The sequence below is a fragment of the Pezoporus wallicus genome, unplaced genomic scaffold, assembly GCF_028554395.1.
Source record: "Pezoporus wallicus isolate ANWC-B61680 ecotype Strahan unplaced genomic scaffold, APGP_CSIRO_Pwel_v1 contig_3017, whole genome shotgun sequence".
NCBI lineage: Eukaryota > Metazoa > Chordata > Aves > Psittaciformes > Psittacidae > Pezoporus > Pezoporus wallicus.
In genome coordinates, this window is record NW_026638957.1 from 4,264,495 (window position 1) to 4,283,938 (window position 19,444).

General features: G+C 35.2%; 1 protein-coding gene across 12 annotated transcripts in view; it reads left to right on the forward strand.

Annotated features, from left to right (window-relative positions):
* Positions 1 to 19,444, forward strand: part of PPP4R4 (protein phosphatase 4 regulatory subunit 4) — an 84,097-nt gene that overhangs the window by 19,993 nt on the left and 44,660 nt on the right. For 10 of the 12 annotated variants that reach the window (XR_008972649.1, XM_057413346.1, XM_057413341.1 and 7 more), the window contains exons 3-7: positions 4,652 to 4,754; positions 11,218 to 11,365; positions 12,041 to 12,114; positions 14,601 to 14,707; positions 17,155 to 17,262. Coding sequence is in view for 11 of the 12 variants with exons in the window: in XM_057413346.1 (XP_057269329.1) it covers positions 4,652 to 4,754; positions 11,218 to 11,365; positions 12,041 to 12,114; positions 14,601 to 14,707; positions 17,155 to 17,262 (540 nt within the window). In the remaining variant the exon portion in view is untranslated. The remainder of the gene's footprint in view (positions 1 to 4,651; positions 4,755 to 11,217; positions 11,366 to 12,040; positions 12,115 to 14,600; positions 14,708 to 17,154; positions 17,263 to 19,444) is intronic. The other 2 variants (XM_057413349.1, XM_057413348.1) reach the window with 2 other exon arrangements.

A 19,444-nucleotide genomic window follows, 5' to 3' on the forward strand; every position in this document is an offset into this window, starting at 1 on the left:
CAGATTTCCGTGGTTGATTCAAGAATTGCTATTTAGCAAATAATTTTTTGCTGAACTGATAGTTAGCCACACTTTAAAGAAAAGTCAGTTCATGAACACAGTGCTTTTATTTAGAGTTGTACTTCAACTGTAGGGTAAACATTGTACTTCAATCTTTTTTCCAATGCAACATTCTGCTCCTGTTTTTGTATTTTTCAGGCTAGTGCAAATAGAGTAGAGAGATATGTAAATCTATCTTCTTTTTCAGACTCCTTGGTGGTAATATTCTCTTTGGGAACATTCAGTGACTAATCTTTCTTCATGCCATAGAAGGAGCTGTAGTCCTTCATTCCCTTTCCAGATACAAATGCTCCTAATTGAGTACCCAGGAACTTTTAATTTTTTTTTAATTCTGATTTTGCAGAATCTGATTTTTAGAATACTTTTAAAATTAAACTTACATTGAATTTTTAAGCATATATTTTCAAGTCGGTAGTTGTTTTAAATACAAGAAATCTTATTGTCAGCCCTGAGCTTGCTGGAAGTTTGCAAACCTGGAAATACCTATCCTGAACACAATCATAGTATAGTTTCACAGTTTCACTGTATTCTAGAGATTGGAAGGGACCTCAAAAGATCATCTAGTCCAATCCCCCTGCCGGAGCAGGAACACCTAGATAATGTTACACAGGAATGTGTCCAGGTGGGTTTTGAATGTCTCCAGCGAAGGAGACTCCACAACCTCCCTGGGCAGCCTGTTCCAGTGTTCTGTCACCCTCACTGAGAAGAAGTTTCTTCTCAAGTTTAAGTGGAACCTCTTGTGTTCCAGTTTGTACCCATTACCCCTTGTCCTATCATTGTTTGCCACTGAGTAGAGCCTGGCTCCATCCTCTTGACACTCCCCCTTTATATATTTATATACACTAAGAAGGTCACCCCTCAGTCTCCTCTTCTCTAAACTGTAGAGACCCAGCTCCCTCAGTCTTTCCTCATAAGGGAGATGCTCCACTCCCTTAATCATCTTCGTTGCCCTGCGCTGGACTCTCTCCAGCAGGTCCCTGTCCTTCTTGAACTGAGGGGCCCAGAACTGGACACAATATTCCAGATGAGGTCTCACCAGGGCAGAGTAGAGGGGAAGGAGGACCTCTCCCGATCTATTCTACAGTTGTGGGAAGGGACCTCTGGAGATCATCTAGCTCGCCTCCCTGCTCCAAGCAGTGCCTATTACAGCAATGTATTCACCTGTCGTTGCCACAGGGATGCATTGCTGGCTTCTGGTCAGCTTGGTATTCACTGGGACCTTCATGTTCTTTCCTGCTAAGTTATTTTCCAGTTGGCTGGACCCCAGCCTGTGCTGATGCATGGAGTTATTCCTTCTCAGCTGCAGGACTTGTATTTCCCACCACTGACCTTTGTAAGAGCCCTCTTTGTTTCACCAGCTACTTGAGGCATCACAGCCATCTGGTCTATCAGCCCTTCAACCGGGTTTTGTGTCATCTGCATACTATCTGAGGGTGCACTCTGTACCATCACCCAGGTCATAAATGAAAACATTGAACAGTATTGCCTGCAGTGTAGACCCTGAGGTAAACCACTCATGGCTGGCTTCCAGCTGGCAGCCTTGCCACTGATCACAAATGTTTAAGCTAAATAGTTCAGCCAGTTTTCAGTCCACGTCACTTTCCTAGTTTAACTAGTTTGTCCTACATTGCTTTATCTATGAGAATATTATGGGGCACAGTGTCAAAAGCCTTGCTAAAATAAATTAAGCCACTTCCACCATCCAAACTAGTCATCTCATTGTAGAAGCCTGTCAAGTTGGTTGGTCAGGCATGTTTTCCCCTTCACAAATCCAGGCTGATGACTCCCAGTCACTTTTTGTCATTTGTATGTTTGTAAATGATTTCTAGGAGGATTTGTTACAGTCTCAAGGCACTCCCAAATATAATACAGACTTCATTTTGTGAGGGTAGAAAAAAGTAAAACTAAATGCAGGGGCTAGAGGGAGAGACTTACTGCTACGCTTACATTTGAGAAGGACCAGTTCTTCAATGAGCTGTGTAGTTAGACCAGCTCTGGTGCTGCTGGCTGACAGTGAGCAATTGATGTTACAGAGGCAGTAAGTGGTAGGACAGAAGCACTCAAGCATGAGAGCTTCCCCTCTGGTTGAGGTTTCCCAGTATTGTAAAGTCACTGGGATCTCCTGTAGGATGAACTCAGAAGATGACTCCTGAAGTTTTATATTTAAATGTTATTATCTATATGCATTTTGCTAGCATAAAAGAGGTTGAGCAAAATTGCTTCTAAGTATAGGGCTCTGTTGAGTTCTTCTATAGTTAGCACAGTTAACAAAGGAATAGCATCTTCATTACACTGAGCTTACTGTGGCTCTAAAGAAAAGATTAAGCATTTAATACATGTATTATTACAAAATTGTCTACATTTGAGCATCTAGCAATAATTCACTATAATCCTGAATTATTTAATATTTAAAGAAAATCTATGGTGCAGCTCCTTTGGTAGATATAGAACAAAAATAAAAAGCAGTTGGAAAATTACAGGCTGTGTAGGTGTTGAAATGCCTCCTGCTTCACTTTCTTAATTGGCAGCAAGCCAGATACTAAGCATTTCTGATTTAAAGTGAGATGCTCCTCTTTGCTTTACATTTCTGGTGGATAAAGGTTGCATTTTGTTTGCGGTTTTTAGCAGTTAGGATTTATTTTCAATTACATAGCCTCTGCAAGTTACCTTGAACTTTTGCATTCTTGCTGGGTAATACAAATATAGGCATCTTTTCCTTGCAAGTTGTGTCATAAGAAGTTGTGGATCTCATCCACATCGTGAGCCTTTTTTACTTTGGGAGCTTTAGATTTCTCAGTTTTACTTTAAAGCTTTGCTGGAATTAGTATGTGATACTTGGGGAAATCTGCTATAAACATGAAAGGCTTTAATATTCATGACTCTAAATTCGGTAATAAAATAGGTTTGAATAATGCAAAAATATTGCAAGCTGTAAATAGATCAGTTATTAATCACTGATTAAATCCATTTTCAGTAGTTGTCAGAATACCGTCCTTTCACTGAGTTTAGATGTTACTGGGAGATGTGTTTTTGTTGAGAGCTCGTAGATATTTATCAAATAAGATTGAAGGGTTGCTAATATTAAGATCAGTCTGAAAAGCTGTACTTTCATCCATTCTTGCTGTTTTGAATGGCATTAAAAAGGGCTTTGGTGTAGCTTTGTCCTGTCAAAACTTGTCAACTTTCTTGTGTTTACAGACAACAGTTAAAAATGTGGAGGGGTGTATATAGTAACCAGCCAGAACATTGGTTCCTAACATCTCTTCAGAATCATAGAACAGTAGAATGGTTAGGGTTGGAAAAGACCTTAAGATCATCTAATTCTGACCCCCCTGCCATGGGCAGGGACATCTTCCACTAGAGCAGGTTGCTCAAGGCCCTATCCAATATGGTCTTCACATCAGCTTAATTTTACATCAGTAGCAGTCATAATCTATAATTTCAGTTGATCTTCTGGAAGACATGATTGTTTTGGGTGATGTAGAGCATTAATGGAATGCTGCAGAAAGGCCTTGCATCTGAACTGTGAATTCCCTAATATACTACAGAGGCAAAACCAGATGAGAGGGTGGTTGTGCAAATTTATTGTCCTGTGATCAATTTATGTACCTAAGTCCCCTTCTTGAGCTCATATATTTCACTAAGAAAACTTGGAATGATGATGGGATGGGGAGTGATATATGAAGCATTTTAAAGTGGGTTTACTATGAATTTCTTTTGAAATTATATGTATAATCATATTGTACATTTAGTTGTAATGTCACAGTAAGCAAAATGCTTGCATGGGTACAGACGAGCTTTGTGTGCTTATTTAAAAATGAACTGCTAAGCTGCTTTAACAATTCTGAATTTGTTTAACAAAATTCATTTGATGCATTTAAACAGGAAAAAGGATGTTTTGATATTTAGTTTTATCCAGAGCCTTTCTCTTTCTTATTTGGTTCTAGAAGTTTATCCACTTTGGTAGTTTTTGTCTGCACTTCATACCTTTTCTTCATAGCTGCCTACCATTTCCCTCCCATTCTACCTTTTTTTTAATCACTTCATTTTTTTCAATTATGGGATACTATTGAGAGACATAGGATAAGGAGAAAGGTACAAGATCTGTAATCTTTAATCATGTTTGTCAATATACATCCGATTATACAGCTGACTGTTTTCCCTACATAAAGGAAAAAATGGTAGATTTCTGTTAAAATGTATGTTGAACGTAATTTTCATTTATATTTCCTATTTGTTTTCACTCCCTATGCTTTATCACTTATATTGTTATAATATTGAAGCTTCCATAAAACCACTGCCTTGATCATTGAGTTTGAAAGATCTCTCAAACATTTTCTGTTTTTTTCCAAAGCTACACTAAAAATTAGAACATTCTGTATTGGAACAGCTTTTATGGTAGATATATTTTTTTAATGTTGCTTTCTACTATATACTGTACAAAAAAAGAGTAATGCCTCTTTTGAGTTACATGAATAACCTGGGTAGTGTGTTTGGTTTTTATTGTGATTTTTTCTTTTTTCTTTAATGAAAGCTATGAGCTTGTAATCATCATAGAGATTAATGTGTTGTATGTATATATTTTTGTAAGTTCTGGCCAGGATATCCAAGGAACAAGTGTGGTGGCAAATCTTCCAGTCCTGATGCGACAAAATCCTGCAGAAACACTTCGTCGGGTCTTACCAAAAATCAGAGTAAGTTACTTGTAATAAGGTTTGAAAGTATCTTTTCCTTCCAGTATAAGTATCATAGAATCATAGAATAGTTAACATTGAATAGTAGTTTAACAAAGGCAAAAGTCCAATTTACTGCAAACTCCATCTCTAGGAGAGGTATGTCCAGTTGATCATCTTCCATATTAATTCACCAAGTCTCTGAAGTATTGCAGGCACTATTTTATTTCTTGTGACACCCCCCCCCCCCCCCCCCCCCCAACAACAAACAAACAAACAAAAAAACAACCCAACAAAAAACCAAACTGCAAAACAAAACAACCCCCAGGAAAAGTATGCAGAATTTAGGCTATTTACATATTCTAAACATTTACCAGTGATTTGACAGCTTTTTGAGAACTCTTCTTGAGAACCAGCCAATCATAATGGTTCTTGCTGAAATTTTGTTTTGAAAGCGTTCAAATGTGTTCCTAATTTTATGGGCAGACTCAATTTCCCCATGCATTTTTGGAGGCACGTTTGAGATCTTCGCTAGTGTGACAGTCATGATTTTACCAGGACACTTTGTAGATTTTTTTTTTTTCCATATAATATAAATTCTTTCCTATTGTAACATAGTTTGCCATCAGGATTGTTATTTTATTTTGCAAACAACTAGTGCTTAAGAAAATTATTTACATCACTTCAGAAAGGGGGAAAGAGTTTAACTATTTGTCCTTTCTATAGAAAGCACTTCAGGGTTGAGAGCAAAAAGTCTTCTGTAGTGGCTGAGTAGCTGCTGTGAGTTTTCTTGCTGTATCTGTATTGGATTCTCATTGCCAGCTGTAAGAGAGTAGACAATTATATTAGTAACAAAGGTGAAATAGCCGAGTTACATGCTTATGTTATAGAGTTTTCTATTGACCAAGGATGTGATTTCTAAATAGCAAAGTGAGCCTATGTGAAAATGGTACTTATTCCAGTAAATTCTCATTTATATTTCATTGACGTTTGAAAGAACTGAATTCCATCTTTTATTGAAGAGCTGTGTGGACATATATCTATCATCATTTTTTAAATTTTTCTTTCTACTTTTAAGGCAGCTACCTAAACATTACATTAATAGAAGAATTCCAGAAAAAATATGATATTATGAAAAATTGGTGTATTTCTTACTGTTTGTGGAATTGGTCTTAAACTGAATCCTCCTTCTGTGCCCTGCTCTTAAGAAAGAGGCTGCTCAAGGGACAGTTTAGTATTTATGAATAACTGATTTAATGACTTATGTTCTGCTCTTTTGGTATGAATTCATTGACTGAAAGATATGTATGTAGTCTTCAACAATTAGTTAGCAAATATTCTTCTGTAGGATATTTAAATGCAAGCCCTACTGTAGAGGAGTCTTACGTTCCATGTGGTAGATTTATTCGGTAATAATCTGTGCACCGACAGATGCGTGGGTCACCCTGCTGAAAACACATGTGAGTCATTATGAACACCAAGTTGAACATGAGCTGGCTTTGTGTCCCTGTGACAGAGCAGCCTGGGCTGCATTAGACAAAACATTGTCAGCAGCTTGAGGACAGTGATCCTTTCCCTCTACTCCTCCTTCAACTCTTCTACACCTGGAGCATCCAGTTCTGAGCTCCCCAGTACAAGAGATGCATTGACATACTGAAGAGACTACAGTGAAGGGCCCTGAAAAGGATTAAGGGACTGGAACATCTTTCCTATAAGGAAAGGCTAAGAGGGCTGAGGCTGCTCAGCCTGCAGAAAAGAAGCATTGGAGAGGATCTTATCAATGTATATAAATACCTGAAGGGAGCATGCAAAGAAGACGGAACCACATTCTTCTTAGTGATGCCTGGTTACAAGACCACAGGCTATGGGCAGAAACTGAAACACAGGAGGTTCCCTCTGGGTATCAGGAAACACTTTTTCACTGTATGGGTGACCAAGCACTGGCACAGGTTGCCCAGAGAGGATGTTGTCTCCCTCCTTGGAGGTAGTTAAAAACTGTCTTGGACATGTTCTGGCTCTAGGTGTCCCTGCTTGAGCAGGAAGATTGAACAAAATGACCTCCAGAGGACCCTTTCAGTCTCAGCCATCTTGTGATTCTGTCAATATCAGATATCACCTTTCAACTTTTTATTATTTCCTGCACCTTTTGTGATCCTGAATGGGAATACAGTTTTTGATTCTACTCTTAGGTCTTTATATATTAACGGGGAAAAAATTTTAAGAGGATGATCATTGGGGTCTGGAAAATACTTGTTTAGTTAGAATTGGAGTTCAGTGTGTTTAGATCAGGCAGTACTTAATTACTTTGTAAAAATATCTCCCTGCAAACTATTGAAGGGCATTTAACAGAAAACAGCACATCAAGAAGGGTTAGAAACTGAAGACAAAAGTATTAGAAATTAAGCAGGCAGTTGTAATAATAACTGAGAAAAGTAGTGTTTTTCATCTTTCAGTGTCATTTAAATCAAAACTAAATGACTTCCTAGATGATAAATTAAATGAAACTTAATGTGCTTAAGACAGAGGTAAAAGAATGAAATATAATGAGGTCAGTTTAAATCTAAGTGTTCCTTTCAGGTTTGAAGTTTATAAATAGAAACTTTCTGGAATGTATATGATTTGAATTTTTTTCTGTGGCTGCACTCTTACAAAGTAGGTTCTTCACTGGTGCTCTGTTATCTCATAATTATTTAATCTGTAATAAAAGGACAGTCTCTTGTACCCTTGTTCACTGCACTTTCAACTGCAAAATCATTAACTTGACCTATTTTTTTTTTTTGTGTTATCCTTTTTTTTTTTTTATTGGAGGAATAGTCCTGAATGTTAAATGGACACTGTTATAGTGATAAAGTCATAATTGAACTCAACTGCAATTGGAATTTTTCACATGTAGTCTGGCACTGCAGGGAAATAAGCTGATTTAAATTAATGCACTTGGTTTCAATTCTCTAGATCAGGAAAAATCATTTATGAATTTCAATTTGCACATAAAACTACTATACAACTCATTTTTCATATAATTATGGAATTGTAACAACCAAAACAACTCTTTAATACTAAGAAAAATGAGTTGTGTGGTAGTTTCAGGGTGCTGTTTATCTGAAGGTATTGTCACCATACGACTGGTAGGGAAGCCAGTGTATTTATTTAGAATACTTGCAGAAGCCCAAGGCAAGAATAGATACTGCTTTTGCTAAAGCTGAGGATAAAACAGCCAGAGGAACTAATACATGCAAGGAATGCTCTGTCTGGATACAATACACATTTTTATTTCACTTGTGAGTAATTGATAAACCTGGTTACTTTTATAAGTAAATATAGACATTAATATATGTGAATTGCTTATCATTCCTTAAAATGTACCTAAATTGAAATGATGTCAAAGACCCTATTTAATGTAAGTTTTTCAGGTCTAAGATGAGAGAAATGAAACATATGTCAACAAATATACCAGATCTAAGTAATGATTAAATTGTGCATCAGTATTCTGGTTATGCTAATAAAATAAATGCATCGTATATCACAGTATCACAGTATCACAGTATGTTAGAGATTGGAAGGGACCTCGAAAGATCATCTAGTCCAATCCCCCATCATTTAGATGTTAATGTAAGAATGAGATTATAAAATATTTTTTAAAATTTGATAATTAAAATGAAGTGGCGTCCTTTTATGGGTTCTTTTGCATAGAGATCCTCACTCTGGATTTCTGCATGCACCTCCTCATGAACCTTGAAAGTCATTGAAATGTGGATTTAGGGAAAGCTTTGACATTCTCATTAGCATTTCTTCTTGCGCATCAAATGGCTCTCTTCAAATGATATTATTAGCATTTTCCCTGTTACCCATCCTTGACCACCACCACTGAAAGAAGTGGAGGTAGATTGCAGGTGTCTGATTAACTAAGAAGAGACTTTTCCAAATGCTGTGATTGCAGAAAACTAGTGTTACTCTTGTTGAAGTGTATACATCAAGCCTTACTTGTTGCTGTTTGATCAGTTCCAAAACTCATTTTCACAGCTACTTAATTTTCCTAGTATAGCAGTCTCCCTTTGAAAGCTTCTGTTTTTCCCTAGTTGATTTTATAGTTTAAGAAGAGGCGGGGTGATTTTCATCCTGTCTTATGCCTAGTATTTATTTTAAGGTTCATCTTCATTGTACCTTTGAATTTCTGTAATCATCATTATTTCTGTGTCTTTCTAGTCCTAAGGGAAGGGTTTTCTTATACCAACGCAGTTACTAAAACGATTGACTATGTTTCTGCTTGCAGCATTCTTTCAAGAGAATTCTGTTGCTGCAGCACATAAAGTGTGTTAAATTAGAGGTGAATTTTCTGTTTTCCAATTAATGGAGTAAGCCAGGCCTTCTAAATTTCGCAAGTTTGCTTGCCTGAGTTTAACTTGTAGACATAACAATAGTTCAAGAACATGCTAATACCCTCAAATTCTGTTAAATATGCTTTTCTGAGTAAGACAGGAAAAACTTTTTTCCTCTGGAATAAAAATCAGTGGAGGATCCATGTATGGAAAAATAACATTACCTTCTAAATAAATAAGTTTATATTAAGTAAATTTAAGTCACTTGGGTTCAGTTAAATTAGAGTGAGACCCAAATATTTGCATATGTGGGACTGTACGGTTCTGAGTGCAAGCACCAATGTAAGCAGGTGTGTAAGCAATCTAGAAATTTACATTTCAGTGTCTCCTGAGGTCCATGAGGAGGCACATCCAGAGAATGTGTTCTCACACATGGTTATCCAGAGTTGTGTGGATCTGTGGAGGAGACTATGTGGAAACTTTATTTGATGGTAAGTAACCCTGTTTGCATTGCGCACAAAGTGAATACATACATAAAATTGAATTCAGCTCCATTACATTCCAGTCTGCAGTGCTGTCTTAGTATCCAGAGTTTGTAAATAGCTCTTTTAATTATTTTGGGTACGTTTTTTTTGAGCAAGTGTAAACCAAAATCCCAGGACAGTGTGCACAGGTATTTCAATACCAGAAATATTCAAATTATAAAATTGCTGGTGTCCTTATTCTTGGCTTTGGCTGTTGTAATAACAATTGAATAACAAGGACAGTGTAGGCTGTGGAGATAACAAGAGGGTGGTTTCTGTGGCTATTGAATGCAAATTTTTTATAACACTTTGATTGGTAAGCTGTGCAGTGCTTCTTTCATTCATTTTGGAGAGCAGGGATGCAGGAAATGCTTTTACAAACATATATGGCTCTACACTGAGACAGATGTTGAGAGATAAGTAACGGTTCTCTTTGAAATAAGATAATCTAAAAGTTACACATTTGCACACAAGCTGGTTGGCATTTCTGTAATGAAAACTTTTTTTTTTTGTTTTGCTTTGAAGTAAGAGAAGTCTACTACATTTCTCAGATGTTCCCTGCAAACTATTTTCTCAACAAAATTTATATGTAATACTTAGGCTCATAATGAACATTTTCTTATTCTGGTCTAGTGTTTTTTTATTTATTAAAATATCAGTTTATCTTTGATTTTTGATATAGGATCTGAGAAACCACTGTTCATCTCAGCGCTTTAAAAACAGAAACAAACCCATGTATATAACGTGCTATATAGGAAGTATGGGCTTTAAACTCTTACTAAGTTTGGAATCAATTGTAAAATGAATGTAATGCTTTACTAGTACAATAATACAATTTATTTTGCCGTGAGTGAGACATGTTTAGACAAGTAAATAAATGTTCACCTAGCCAATAGGTAGGTACATACTTAAAATGAATGCTATGTTATATATTGCATTCTACAAGCTCTTTGTCGTGTACATAGATCTGAAATTGAAATTTCCTTGTTGTTTCATTTAAATTTAGTAATATTTTATTCCCTTATTACATTTAACTTCTGAACTGATGCTTTTAAAGACAGCCTGATTAATTATATTCTTGTATGGTTAAAGCTAAGTATTTATCTAATTTTACTAAGTACACTAGTAAAAGCTGAGTTACATAGGTAAATATTCTACTACATATTGCTTTATTCTTAAGACTGTGTGTATATGTATAAACTCACACATTTTTATTTGTATTCTGTGTCAGTTGGCAAGGGACAAAATTTAAATTTCCTTCTGCTACTTTAGTGTCTCTCACTGGATGAATGAAATATTTTTTAATCCTTTGTTTGAATTTTTTTAAGGTTCATAGACAGCAGAATTGCAATTGTTAGTTGGTGTATTTTTACCTCTCATTTTGTACGGTAGGAAAAAACACACATAATGCATTGTTGAAGCTGAAAGTCACCAAAAATATTATAATTTATTTTTCTTTGAAGTTTCTGTAAGAGATTTTAATATCTCCAAGTAATTACTATTAAAATACTTTTACAGCCAATTTTATAAGTTACCCACATTGTTGTATATTCACTCTTAAAACCAAATGTACAAATTTGAATGTTCTTTCAGTACATTTTTTTTTCTGTATGTTCTAAATTGATATGATTTTAAACTATACAGGAGGTGCTGCATGTTGCAGGAGTGGAAATGCAGTTAACAGCTGCTGTTTCATTTTTGACTGTTCTGCAAGAGGAGTTGGTGTCCATTCATACGTATTCCCACTCCTTCCTACACATCATTCTCCAAAACCTGGAACACAGAGATGCAGGTCAGGGCTGTACAACTGTACTGATGACTGATCACTTCTGCTTGTTTTGTTTCCTTAGTGACTGTATAATCCTGTGTAAAGCAGTGAGTGCAAGCCCTTTCACTTTGTATCTAGACTTGCATGGTTGCAAAGATTTTGACTACTAACATACTGATATTTAAATCTAATTCTGATTGAAGCAAACAAAAATCCTTTGCCTGGAGAGCTAAAACCCAGTTGATACTGTGCTCGAGCTTCTACTGAAGTACCAGCATTTTGTAGCTGAGAAGATGGAGGGAGGATGTTTGAAGTTTCTTTTGTGATGATTAGTTTTACTTAACATCTTTGACACTATTTTGAGAATAGAAAGGAAAAAAAGGCCTCTTAGAAAACTAGAAAGTTTCACTGGGCATCAGAAAAGAATGTGCTTCCAAATGAGGGAAATATTTTTTTCAAAACAAAGAGAATAATTATTTTTGCACAGGAATCTAAAAGATATAAGAAAATGGGGGCAGAATTTGCTTCTCACATATCCTGCTTCTTAGTTTGAAGTCTTAAATATGTAGTTTGGTGGCTTTTAGATACAAGCTCCTTAAAGAGATGTGTGTATAAATAACTAATTTTGTAAAACTGAGGTGTGTTTTGTTATACTTATTATATGTACAACATAACATATAACCCATTTCATTGTAACAGGTGTCAGCAATGCATGGCTAGAAACTCTTCTTGCTGTAATAGAAGCTTTACCAAAAGAGACTGTCAGACATGAGGTAATAATACTTTCAAGCTTATGCTAGCAATAAATTAATAATATTTTATAAGATTGTATTTCTCTGCAAATTTCATTCTTGGGTTAAACCTAAAAAGCACCTTTGAGGTGGATTGGTTCAGGGAAGAGGCAAAAGGAGATATTAAGTCACAAAATGAGCTAAGCTATTTTTTTGTCATCTTTCTGTGAGCATTTGAACTCTGGCAACTTAAGTTGGCTCTTCCATAGAACTGTAGAATCATAGAATGGTTTGGGTTGGAAGGGACCTTAAAGATCATCTAGCTCCAACCCCCTGTGCCTTCATTAAGATTTGTGGAAGTTCTATGCCTGTGAAAACAGTCTGTGGAACATACTGTAAGAGAAGAAATGTGCTAAAAGGTGAGACAGGAAGGTGATATTAAAAATGTTAATGTTCTTCAGCAAATAATACTTCATACTGCAACACTTCCACTTCACTTAGTACTCCCCGTAACATGTTTCATGTATCCAGTTTTAGGTTACAGGTTAGTATCTCTGTCTTCATGAAAAAACTACATTTTGTTTGCTGCTGGACTAAAATTCTGATTTCTGTTAAATGGAACTGAATGCAAAAGATCCATTTCATTGTGTATTTCAGTGTTTGTTATACACCAAACACCTAATGCCCTGGAATCACTCTTAATTTTTCACTGTGTAGATCAAGAAAGAGGGAGGAAATCTGTCACTAATTCATAATATCACTTCCCTTTACTCTGATACCAGTTTTTCTTTAAGTATTCATATTTCATTGTTAAATTTAAAAGCTTTGCAACAGGCATATTTTACTGTGTTTATAATTTAAAACAATATCGAGAATTAAATATAAGATTGTGTAGTATAAAAATATTTATTAAAATCAGTGGCTAATTGAAATTTGGTACTGTTTAGAAAATAAACTTCTAAAGGGTAAAAAGTTAGGTGGAAAATTAACAAAAGATTAATTATTCTAGTCACCTCCAAAATCGAAATGAAATACAGTTTTACAGATGCCATTTAAAGATGGTGGAGGTTCTCCCCTGATTTGTCTCTAGGAACACATGTATAAGTTTCTGCAAAGACTTGCTTTGGGAAGATCACAGCTGATAAAAGTACTGATTCAGGAGCTATACAGAAATCTAAATCTGAAAAGAGGCCTTTCATGTTACTTGAAGAATCTTTTCACGTGGCAGGGGGTTGGAACGAGATGATCTCTAAGGCCCCTTCCAACCTAAACCATTATGTGTTTTTGTATCAGAAAACATGGAATATTCTAGAGGTTTTTTTTCTTGAAGTTTTGCTTGGTTTTTTTTTTTTTTTGTTTGATTTGGGGTTTGTTTTCTTTTTCATAAGTAAAAACCATAGGGCTATCATAGATTCCAAGGATATAAGGAAAGGTGTATGTCTCAGACCAGAGGTCAGCCTCACTCAGTATCCTGTCTCTGGCAATGGCTACTTCTTGGGAGACACTGTGTCTAGGTCAGTGATTGAAGTTAGTATTACTAGATACGGTGTGTTTGCTGTCACAGTTCAAAAGGCAAATAAGTAATATACAGTTTTTAGATAACTAATGGTATGTTTCTTATGCAGTATTATAGGTAGAAGCATATTTTATGTACTAATTCTAGTTTGAGTGATCTATTTATCCTTACAGTGGTAAGATTCTCTTGCCTAAAAATTTCAGCTGGTCTTTTAGAATATTGGTGGACTTTCCTGCCCTGTATATTATCCTGTTTTGAAGCTCTGCAAAAGAGACTGAGTGAGGAACTGTGGCAGACGAGATACATTTCTGTAATGTTCCTCTTAGCCTGACACCTGGTTTTCCGTGATTATTTCTGCACAAAAGAATAATATATTTAAAGGCCTTCCTTAGTTTGTTTCTGGCACCATAGAGGTGATCTAACAATTGATGGCAGAGCTTCCATAAAGATGCATTTTTTTCTACATCTGTATGGAAAGGAAATCTCTTCCCTACAAATCCCCAAAGTATGCATAATCGAGAGGGATCATTGCCTCAAAATTTTACATCAAAGGAGGTGTTTCCTGGGAAAACTTACAGAAAGAACCTCAGAGAGGCTTCCTTTACCTTTTGGTGCGTATTTTCTTTTTTTCTTGTGCAGGAATGTATTTATCAACTTCTGTGAAAATTACCAGCTAAAACCTATGAATATTCATATACAACATAGCTTCAAAATAAAGACACAAGTAGACAGATGTGAAACTGTGTCTGTGATGTGACTCATAAACCGCTATTTGGGCCAAAATTTTGGGTTTAATATGCTATAATTAGCACTGAATATTGAATATGGGTTTCCGATAGACTATTAAGACATAGTACATAGACATCATTACTGTTAGTGCTGGTTAATTCCATGAAAAGGGTAGATAACAGTTGGGATATGTTTTTCTAGATGATATTTTTTTTAAAGAGGAATACATTATTTATTGCTCACATTTATTCTGTTGATATTTCTTCTTTTTTCTTTCGTATAGATCCTGAATCCACTTGTTTCCAAAGCACAGCTTTCTCAAACACTTCAGTCCCGCTTAGTTAGTTGTAAAATCATGGGAAAATTAGCTAACAAATTTGAAGCTCGTATGTAAGTAGATTGTACACATATTTTAATTCCACAGTATATACCAGTATTTCTTGGTTAGTGGGCAAAAAATTGCTGCAAGAAAAGTAGACTTTACTGCAAAAATTAAATGCTTTCTTTTTACAGACCCTTTTATCTGGATATTAATTACTGATTAAAAAAAAATGTTCACTATGTCACTAGCCTATTCAGACTTGGTGATGTTTCTCAGTTATAATTTCAGTTTTTTTATTCTTCCAGAGGTTCAAATAGGTTCACTTTCATGCCATTCTTCCATATTGTTTTTCTTACTGGGAAGTAAGCCAAAGAGTTAATTTCTCTGAAACTTACAGAGAGAGACAACATCACCTTAGACTTTCTTGACATAAAGAAAAGAATCCTGTTCCTTTTTATTTGTATAACCAAATTTAACATGTAGATCCTTTTTTTTTATTTCTATCCCTAATTATGTGGAGATGTATCAGGTTCTGCTGTTTTTATCTGTTATTATCCAGTTCTTACATCCAGTGTCTGTGAGTTTCAACAGCAGTGCAGAAGAGGGAAGCAATGATGAAAGTAAATCTGCCCAAAGTAGTTGGTATGGTACATTCCTTGGACAGTTTATCCAGCCTTATGATAGTGGGGCCATTTCACCAGACGTGTTTTCTATCCAGGTAGCTAGCCACATGAGATTTTGAATTACAAAAGAAATCCACTGAGGGCTACTAAATGCACAGAAATTACATCTAGCTGAGGATTTCCTCTCTAATAATGATTTTGATTTGCCTTAAAATGCAAAAAATCAGCATAACAAAAAAGGTGATCAACAGGACCATATTACAAGACATTTAGGAATATATTTCTTTAAATTATGATTTTTTTTTTTTCTTCAAGAAAAAGAACTGGAAGCAGCCAAAAGGAAGCTGTCTACATCTTTATTTGCTTTGTAGAATACACTTCATGGGCATACAAAAGTTAATGAGCATGATAAAGTAGTATTTTTTGATAATATTACCAAAGCCTTCAAACCTTTATCTTCAAAGTTGGTAGGATTCTGGCAGAATTGCTTTTATTTAATCGATGGTACATTCTTATGAAAATCAAGTGACTTTCAGATTACTTGGAATCTTATGAGAAATTTTAATAGTGTTAGGCATTATAAGTTCCAATAATCATACCTTCTTTTGCTGTGTTTCTTTAATATGATTCCTTGCTGTTAGAAGCAGGAAACCCTCCATTTCAGTGAACAGATAGTAGCACCTTTTCTGAACAGAAGCTACATGTTAAGAAGACAGCTGAGAATTTTCTGGGATGTAGTGATTCTCTGGTAAAGTGGTCTGAGTGCATGCAGTTCAGAGGGCTGAAAAGATACCAGGATCCACAGGTTAGGATGTCACAGGTGGAGTAAGATTAATGATGCACTGTTGTTCCCCTAGCAGGAGGGGTCTTGCTTGGTATAGTCTCAGGAGACGTACTTGACCTCTGAAGTAGGCAAGGTATAAAATCTATAAGTATATCTTCATGTTCTTCTTCAGAATGGCATAATTTTTCTTCTTAAAATTTATACTACAATTAAAAACTTTTCTTTTGTATTTCACATGACTCCCAAGTTATTTTTTAGAGTGTTGAAAAAATCCCAGTATTGGAATAGAACATCAGTTTTTCTATCCTCTGTTTCAACAGCTAGTTAAAAACAAGTCTTTTTTTTGGAAGTAGTCCCTACTTCAGAAAATTCTTACAAAGCCAGATTCCCAAGACCTTGTACAGTTCTTAAAACTTGAGGCCAAATTTTGTTGTAAGAAGTAAATTAATTTTTACTGAAATGAGGGAAGGCTGAGCAAGCTGTCTTGAAGATTTCTTGTATGTCTCTTCATATTTCTGTTGGGTTTTGCAACAGCATAAGGGTTTGGATAGAGATATTTTATGAATACTCATGAAAGGATCTTGGGCAGTGAAAGGAAACACAGTGGCTGATTCTGCCAAGTTTTAGTATGTGTTCTTACTTAAATAGATTCAAAATAGTTATTTTGTATTTGCCATTGAATACTTGGGTCTACTTCTCTGTAAAGGCGCTGCAGCACTAAAGATTTTAATCTTAAACTCTTTTTCTATTTTTTTCCCCCAAATATCTCCTTGGTGATACGTGTATACCAAAGATGAGATATTAGATACTAATTGGGATTTGCACTTCCATTTATATAATAGTTTGTATTCTTGCAGTGGCTGCTCAGAGATTGTACTGAAGATGGTAATTGAATGAGGACAGCATTTGTAAGCCTACCTACTATTTTTGTAGGTTTTTTTTTTAAAGTTGGAATATGAGCAAATTACAATGACTGTTTCTTTATAGAAATGTGTCTGATGTCCATATAATTTTCTTTAGAAATAATATATAGGTAAAATTTGAGTACTACAGAGTGGAATTTATATATTCTTGTCCTGTAAATTAATAAAAATATTCACATTTTTAGTGTTAAAAGAGACATTCTTCCATTGGTAAAATCACTGTGCCAGGACGCGGAATATGAAGTTAGAACTTGCATGTGTCGGCAACTGGAACATATAGCTCAAGGAATAGGGTGAGTATAATTTGCATAACAATCTTCTAAATGCAAAATCTCTCTCTAAAATATTTAATGGTAACCTAAAAAGTCCTTTTAAGATTTCTAACTTAATTCATGTGTACTCAGTAATGAATTTGGAGTGTACAGATGTGTTCTTAGGAATTAGTGGTTGGTGCTTGTCTCTTTTCCATTTTCAAGTTTTTGTTTCTCTGTGATAGTAAGATTGCTGAACTATGCAAACAGCTTTTTTTTTTTTGTAAATAATGAATTCTTCTACACTTCTTGAAATCATCTCAATTACCCATTGATGTCACTCTGTTTACTTAAAAATGGAATGAGATTATGGCATGTATTAGATGTTTCTAATAATTACTGTGCAGTTATTTGTGAAAAAATGCTAAATGTGTTTAGTAAGTGAATTTCAGTTCAGTATCAACTTTAAGATGGAAGAATTTCAATATTGCACATATAGGAATAGAAAAAGTGTGGAACTTTTAATAAATAGTACATGTTAACTACCCACACAGGAGTGGTCTTTGGGTGAACAAATGCATTAAAATTCCAGGTCTCCACCTGTTACTGTGTCAGGAAGAAAAAAAGCAGTAACTTCTCTTACAGGCTTAAAGAAATGATCAAGCAAGGTTCCCTGCCCTGTGTTACACAGTAGGAAGAGATTAGATCATAAGAGTCCCTCTAGCTTTTTAAAAGGTGAATTTATGGCAAATACAAGGATGAGGCTGAAAATGAAATGTAATTTGAAAGATACAGTAAATATACACTTTAGCATGTTGGTACTGGTGCTTATGGAAAAGATGCTTTCCTGTGGCTGTGGAATGATTTTTTTAATTATTTTTTTAATGGAGAACTATGTTGTGATTTAAATTCTGAGTTATTGAAATAAAAAAAAACAAGAAAACAAAAAAAAAACAACAAACCAAACCAAATAAACCCAAAACACCGGAAATTCTTGAAGCAATGTGATTTACCTCTCAGCTGTGGAATACTGCAAAAGCGTATGTTCATGCAGTGTTTTAGCTTACTCAGATATAGGGAATGAATATTCATGGCAGGAACTAAACATTACTGCCATATACTTAATTAAACTTTGGTTTGGCAAGCTCATGCAGGATAGTAATTTCTAGATTCCTAGATAAACTTGTCTTTTTTGCATGTAAAATAATCTTTTATATGTGCTATAGGCATCTCTCCTGCAAGGTCTTTGCCCTGAAAAAGTTCAGAGGATGTGAATAACATGAAATCACAATATTACTCAATAAAGTTACTCCTTTGGTTTTGTGCTTATTTTATAACAAAGCATAGGTTAATGTGGTAAATCATTTTAACATTTTCCATACTGAATGGCTTGAATTTAAAAGAACTTGTGATTGTAGAAATTAAAGGTAGTGTTTGTCAAAATTGTTGATTTGTGAAACTGGAAATTTAACATTCATTTTACTAAATTGAATTACTGAATAATTTGAGCTTATATTTCTTTTTACTGAATACATGTATCTTTATATATCTTAAAGTTTACTTTTGTTTAATGGGAGATTAAAGGTGAGTGAAAGAAAGGGTTCTGTTTATCTTCAGGGAGTGAGCTTTTTTTCCCCATAACTACCAAGACTTGAAGGGAGGACTAGTTCTGTCATATTAGCTTGAAGATTTTTGATGCCACCAAAACAGAAATTCCTGGAAACACATTTGCAAAGCATTTATTCCCTCCTCCCCATTTGTTGTCATGTCTGTCCACATTTCCTCCCACAGCTCAATTTCTGGGTGTGAAAAAAAGGGTATTTGTACCCTTCTCTCACCTTCCTGGGCCGTATGTTCTCTGTCTCAATCACTTTCCTTCTTCTTTTCTTTTTTTGTTATTGTGCAATCCCATGAGATTTTTTTGGTGTCTTATTTGAGATACCATCTGCATTTCCATGGGGAAAAGATGGAAATACTGGATATGTCTTCCCAGTTCTAGTAGGGCTGCAAAAGAGGTCTTTCTAATCTCTTAAAGCAATCAAGAGCTGGCTATAGCTGGGATATAGGAAATTAGGCTGATTGGTAGCTTCTACAGCAGCTATACTTTTGTTCCAAGGATCAAATCTCTTTTGAACTTAATATGCCAGTCACCTTACAGTGTAAATGTTTCTGTGTCAGAAGTATTTCCTCCTTAGTCACCTCTCTCATTAAACTCTGATTTCTA